At 41.7% G+C, this 7,027-nt stretch overlaps 1 protein-coding gene across 7 annotated transcripts in view; it reads right to left on the reverse strand.

Moving 5' to 3' along the window:
- LOC123024742 (interleukin-5 receptor subunit alpha-like) overlaps positions 1–7,027 on the reverse strand; it is an 18,403-nt gene that overhangs the window by 8,794 nt on the left and 2,582 nt on the right. For 6 of the 7 annotated variants that reach the window (XR_006414982.1, XM_044432882.1, XM_044432851.1 and 3 more), the window contains 4 exons: positions 5,668–5,827; positions 5,389–5,561; positions 4,439–4,566; positions 1,693–1,719 (listed from right to left, as the gene is read on the reverse strand). Coding sequence is in view for 6 of the 7 variants with exons in the window: in XM_044432882.1 (XP_044288817.1) it covers positions 1,693–1,719; positions 4,439–4,566; positions 5,389–5,561; positions 5,668–5,827 (488 nt within the window). In the remaining variant the exon portion in view is untranslated. Of the gene's footprint in view, positions 1–1,692; positions 1,720–4,438; positions 4,567–5,388; positions 5,576–5,667; positions 5,828–7,027 lie in introns of those variants that run through there. The other variant, XM_044432898.1, reaches the window with a different exon arrangement.

A 7,027-nucleotide genomic window follows, 5' to 3' on the forward strand; every position in this document is an offset into this window, starting at 1 on the left:
TTCATTTAAGAAGGCATTCTTAAATGAACAGTGCAAAGAAATAGAAGCAAACAATAGAATAGGGAGAACCAGAGATCTCCTCAAGAAAATTGGAGATATGAAGGGAACGTTTCATGCAAAGATAGGCATGATAAAGGACCAAAATGGCAGGGACCTAACAGAGGCCGAAGAGATTAAGAAGAGGTGGCAAGATTACACAGAGGAACTATACAAGAAAGAGCTTAACATCCCTGATAACCACAATGGGGTGATCACTGACCTCAAGCCAGATATCCTGGAATGTGAAGTCAAATGGGCCTTAGGAAGTCTGAGCAACATCAAAGCTAGTGGAGGTGACAGCATTCCAGCTGAGCTATTCAAAATCTTAAAAGATGATGCAGTAAAAGTGCTACACTCAATATGCCAGCAAATTTGGAAAACTCAACAGTAGCCACAGGATTGGAAAAGGTCAGTTTACATTCTGATTCCAAAGAAGGGCAATGCCAAGGAATGTTCAAACTACAGCACCATTGCACTCATTTCACATGCTAGCAAAGTGATGCTCAAAATCCTACAAGCTAGGCTCCAGCAGTATGTGGACCGAGAACTACCAGAAGTACAGGCAGGATTTCGAAGAGGAACTAGAGATCAAATTGCCAACATACGCTGGATCATGGAGAAAGCTAGGGAGTTCCAGAAAAACATCTACTTCTGCTTCATTGACTATGCTAAAGGCTTTGATTGTGTGGATCACAACAAAAAGCAGAGACATCACCCTGCCAACAAAGGTGCGTATAGTCAAGGCTATGGTTTTCCCAGTTGCAATGTATGGCTGTGAAAGCTGGACCATAAGGAAGGCTGAGCGCTGAAGAACTGAGGACTTTGAATCGTGGTGCTAGAGGAGACTCCTGCAAGTCCCTTGGACCACAAGGTGATCAAACCGGTCAGTCCTAGAGGATATCAACCCTGACTGCTCTTTGGAAGGCCAGATACTGAAAATGAAACTCAAATACTTTGGACACCTAATGAGAAGGAAGGACTCCCTGGAGAAGAGCCCAATGCTGGGAACAATAGATGGCAAAAGAAGAAGAAGGGGACGTCAGAGAATAAGGTGGCTAGATGAAGTCACTGAAGCAGTTGGTGTGAGCTTGAGTGGACTCCGGGGGAGGGTGGAGGACAGGAAGGCCTGGAGGAATGTTGTCCATGGGGTCACAATGGGTCGGACATGACTTCGCGACTAACGACAACAAACAGCTGTTCCATCTTTGTTTTTTGTTTTTTTTTTAATGGATTGTCTGCGACAAGAAGAACAACTGAATATGCATCGGAAGATGAGTGGAAGCCATCTGGAAGTCTCCATAAAATTCCACACGTGGGATAGGGTGACAGTGTATAAAAATGTTGTCTGGAAACACCCAGTAAGTGAACTTCAGGTTCCTGTCACTCATTTGGAAATAGATTCTGCTGGAATTAGTATATTTACCTCTAAGTAAATGTATTCAGGAACAATCCATTTCAACTGATAGTATGAGATGATAAATAGAAACTCACAAAGAACTCTTTCCACCTCACTTTTCCCCACAACAATCTGGGCCCCAAAGAATTTCCCATGAAGCTCTCCTTTTAGACCAAGTGAGCTGAGTGCCTAATCATGGAAACTTTACTTAAATTGGCTGCATATGCTCTGTGTCATTATAAAGAAGCAATACTTACATTCATAATGGTGTTTGTGATTTCATCCTAAGACAGAAAAAAGTTACATGTTTAGCTCTACTGGTATAAACGTTTCCTTCTACCTTTTCAAGCTAAGCTTGACTTCATAAATTCTGTTTATATACCTTAATGATCAAAGAAAGTATCAATATCCATCAGCACTTGGTAAGATGTGTGTATGGGAGGGAGGCATCTGACTTCCTTTTGGGAAGAATTTGCTATCATTGCATCACATTATAAACAAGACTAGGTTTGGACATTTTGCTAGGAGAGCTCTTAGGCCCTGAGCTAATCAGCACCTTTCACAGCAAAGTTCTTGCAGCTTTGTGGGGAGCAAACCATACAAAAGTAGTGGGAGATGGATTTGTAAATTGTGATTTATAAGGGAATAAAAGTGTGTGTGTGGGGGGGGGGGGGGGGGGTTGGATTTTTTAAAAATCCAAAATACATAATACCTAATACAAAGACTCTAAAAAGAGATATATCTATCTATATCTATAACAATATACCAAAGATAATATCAAAATAGCAAACAATATCAAATGTGAAATATCATCAGTATCAACATAAACAATATAATAATGTCAAAAATGTTAATACAACAATATATCAAAATAATATAAAATTAAACAATCTCAAATATCGACACCATCAAAGTAAAACAATATAAGAATATAAAAAACAATGAACTAAACATTATTAATCCACAATAACCCTTGCGGGAGGGGGGGAACCAATGCCTAACCTGACTCCAAGCATATGGAGTCCATATAATTGTGAACCTTTCTGTCATAAATGAATAAATAAATAAATAACCCTTTCAAATCCTTTGTTAAAGAATGGAGGTTTGCAGACAGAACTCAGCTGACAGACTGCAGTTACCCCTCAAATGGGATAGGTTTGCAAGTCCCTGAGTTGTTGCATCTTGAGGATGCTTGTGAAAGTGAAGCAACCTGGAGATACCCGAGTTCACCCCAAAGACCTGAAGATATTGTTGCAAAAGAGGTGTTTGAACCTCTCCTCCAAGCAAGAATAACTTGTGGCTTTGGAACCATTTGGCAGTTTGCCTTGTGACAGTTTTCAAATGCCTCCAGAGGAGGAATTAGTTTACCCATGAGTTAGGGAAGGAGAACCTCTAGATAGGCTGGGTATCTACTGGAATTGGCCAGCAGGTAGCCTCCTGCCATCACCCACCTGAGTTTCCCTATTGTCACCTGCCACCTGTAACTGTGCCTGTCTCCGTAATAACACTTTCCTGCAAATACTTGCAAAAATTAGGAGAACAAGGAAGAAGAAGAAGAAACAGTAACCCTGGATAATGACAGGGAAAAGTGGAAAAGTGAGGGGTTCCTGAGGACTACCAAACCCTCAAAAGTTGTGGCAGTGGGAGCTGCGGGTTATTTGTGCATCTGCTTGGTTATTTATCTTTCAGGCTCATCTCCCTTTTCTTACATTCCTTCTCCTCTTACGTTCTGCTCTCCTCTCCCTTCTTTGACTGCCTTGTCCTTCCTCCATCTCAGTGATGACTCCATAGATTTTCATAGGTCACACACTCAATAAGGGCTGGTGTGGGAAGACAAGGCAACCTTTCTCCAAGGCACTATGTGTTAGGAGTGAGAAAGACAGCTGTTTTTGTGCTTGTTCTCAAGCACTGCTGCCTGGAATTCACAGGAATAAGAATCAGAATGTGAAGCAGAACTGGGGGAAGCCATGGAATGTGGGCCAAGCTGACAGAGAGATGAGAGAAACAGAGATGCTTATGTCAGAGCTAGACTCCCCAGGTGGGCAGGCAGTCTGTAGGAACAACCAAGATGTACAGTTGGTGGGAGAGGACTTGGAACAGGGGAGTTTCTCAGACATAGCTCTTGCCTCCAACATACTCACCAGTAGAGGGGAAAACTTGATTAGAGGATCGACATGTGGGAAGGAGGCATTTCGGAAAGCTCCTTCCAGAGGGATGGGGGCCAGGCATACTCATAAGGAGAGTTTCTGGAGGTGAATACTAGATCGGGTTCAATAACCATTCTGCATTCTCAGAGTTTCATTCTCGATGCTTTGTGCTTTTTGGTCAATAAAAGATGATTTGTGAAGTCTGTGGCATTTCAATGCATGGAAGACGGACCCCAGCAAAAACAGTGTGGGGCAATAGGGTTCTTGTTGGGGAGTGCTTCCCCCCTTACCAAGTGTTGGAGTGGAACCCCTTCCTTTTTCCCAGGGGAAATCAGTGGGAGCAGAATATTATTAAAAGATTTATATATGTGAAATTTGGCAAAAAAAAAAAAACCCCACATTTATTTTTTCTTTTTTGTCTTTATTTTGCTATGAATTCCATTGTCCACAGAAGAAACAAGGACAAGGACACTTGTAGCACCTTAACTAGTGACACTAGTGAGTATCAGGTTTCATGAATGTCAATCCACTTCATGCAGACTCCCATCCATGAAACCTCAGGGTAGAACCAAGTTGCAAGTTTTTAAAGTATCACAGAATGTCTTCTTTTCCTACATGAGGGTAAGCAGAAGCATGTACAGCGAAGAAAAATAGTTTGTTTCTTACCTTAATTTTGGTACTTATAGTGGTTCTCAGTGACATTATGGCTAGAAGAAGGCTTATCACATAGTTTGGAAGACAGGAATTAGCACTAAATCTAAATTCCACATATATTTGAATTGCTTCTTTGGGACATGCATGTCTATATCAAACATCACATGAGGGCTGTTCAAAGTAAGCCTAGGTTGTCCCTTACCTTTATTTGGTAGTTGTAGCATGCGTAAGAAACGTTACGGATATTCGGAGGGGGTTTCCATTGTACTGTACAGAACAAAGCCTGTTCAGGGCAATTCACCGTAATATCATGTGGTGGATCAAGACGCTCTGAAATGAAATTAGCCATATTGTACCTGAATGGGGAGACCTTTTTACAGACACTTGAGTCTTGTGCCTCCCTTCTCACATGCTCCACATGCACTGGGGAATCATGTACATGGTCAGCCATGTGGGGTCAGGCTCACAGCCAGAAAGGTTGTGATGAGGGCTCCTGAGGATGGTCAGGGTGTGAAGAGTGAACACAGGGAGGCCAATCTGGTGGAGAGTAATTTGAATGAATTGATTGTCTAGGTTGCCTACTCAGTAAGCAAGGAGGTGAGGGGCTTCTGTGCATTTCCCCCGATTGCTCCACAAGCAAAGCACAAAAGACTACTTTAGCAGAGTGAGAGATGAATATTCAAAAATGGGACTTCGAATAGCTGCACCATGGCTGCTGCACTGGGGAATGGCTTCTATTACCTTTAGAACATCCAGCTCTAGACTCTGGATGGTCCTTGGGCAAGACATCCTCAGTGCCCTCTGCCCCAGTTAGTCTACTTGCTACTAGCACTGCCACCAATTGCTCTTGTCCTGCATCATCTTTCCCAGCTTGCTGCCGATCATTTGCTCGATAGGCAGAAAGCCAGTGAGTAAGCATGCAATGCATCACTTGCTCTTCCTTCCCACAACCAGAGCAATGGGCAGGTCTGGCCATGGTGAAGAAAACCACTCCAGGGACTCTTGGCAATGGGAACTTGGTGGAGTTGGGCCCATAGTAGGTGTCTAGTCATGCCTACTCTTGATGTCAGTCAGCAGCAGCATCCTATTGATACATACTGATTGACTTAACAAACAACCTCCCAAACCTAATCTCCATCTCTTCATTCTTACCATAATTATATAAGAAAGCATCATAAGTAAAAGGTTGAACTGATGAACTCTCACTTGACCCATTCACTCTGAAGCGAAATGTATATGTATCGATAGTCACATTTGGAAAATAGCATCCAACTTGTATTCCATGTTCATTTTTTAAGTAGTGTGGACAGGTTCTTTCTTCTCCTCTGTATAAGTCAAACTATGTCATTTAAAAAGCAACCACTAGTATTTTGAAATTATCATCATCATATTTATCATTATTATTAATTTTAGTAAATGAAAATGAATTACTTTGGTAAAGTCCATGATCCAAAGTACTGAAAATATAGAAAATACTGAGTATCTGGTGGAGCCTTTTTACCAACCATCCAAGTACAATTCATAGAAGGATCCTTAAAAGTGTAGGAGTGAAGGACACAGGAGAAATTTTCAGCTCCTGTTCCATCATTTCCTGTAAAGAAAGAAAAATGGCAAATATGATCTTTTATAGCATTTATATAATGCAAGGAGGAACTAGAGAAATTCATCAAGTGTAAGGAGATTTCCCTGGAAACCAAGGCCAAGATCATCCACAGTATTTTATTGTGGATCTCTATGTAAGGGTGGAAAAGTTGTACCATGAAGAAAGCTGATAATAAGAAAATGGATACATTTGAAACGTGGTGCTAGAGGAGAGCTTTGCTCTCAGGACCTACAGAAAGGACCAACAGAAAGACAAACATGTGGGTCCTAGATCAAATCAAGCCAATCTCCTTGCAAGAAAAAAATGATGAAACTGAAGCTGTCATACTTCAGGCACATCCTTAGAAAGCAAGACTCAGTGGAGAAGACAGTAATGCTAGAGCAAGTCAAAGGCAGAAGAAGAAAAGTAAGACCAATGATGACATGGATTGACTCCATAAAGGAACATAGCCTTGAGTTCGCAAGAGCTGTGCAGGACTTTTTGGAGGACATTTATTCATAGGGTCACCATAAGAAATAACTTGAAACACATGTCCAGTTTCTTTCTGAATGTCTCCAGTGTGGGAGAGCCCACCACCTCTCTAGGCAGCTGTTTCCACTGTTGTATTGCTCTGACAGTGAAGAAGCTTTTCCTGCTATTGAGTCTGAATCTGGGTTGTTGAAAATTAACTTGACACTTGTAACCACTTAAGTCTGAAAGGACATTGCCAGCAAAAGGAGTGAACATTGATGGAAATAGGGTGGAGGAAGAAGCAGGGTTTAGCTGGATCAGAGCACAGTACTATATTAGCATTTCGTTAAACCTGCAAAAGAGACAGCATGCATTGAAATGCTCCCAGCAGAAGCAGTAGAGGAGCAGGGGTCCTTCTGCTTCCTCTGCTATGGTCATGATTAAAGCTAAGCTTTTGATTCTGCAGTCACGGCACACAAACAGGAATGTGTAGCCTCCAGCTGTGGAATAAACCATACTATGTATCAAGATATGCCACACAAAGCTATATTACTCTGTCCCCATATGTTAGAAAACTTAATGCCCAGCTGGTTGTAAAGTGGCTTAAAAATCATGATAAAGAAATCAAATAAATAAAAATTGGTATATGGCAGGCTGTGAATTTCTTGTTTTTCCTTAATCATGTGTGGAGATAGGGGCAGACAAGAATATTACCTGGAATGCAAGGGGAGGGGAGGG

This window comes from Varanus komodoensis, unplaced genomic scaffold, assembly GCF_004798865.1.
Source record: "Varanus komodoensis strain SLA01 unplaced genomic scaffold, ASM479886v1 scaffold1, whole genome shotgun sequence".
NCBI lineage: Eukaryota > Metazoa > Chordata > Lepidosauria > Squamata > Varanidae > Varanus > Varanus komodoensis.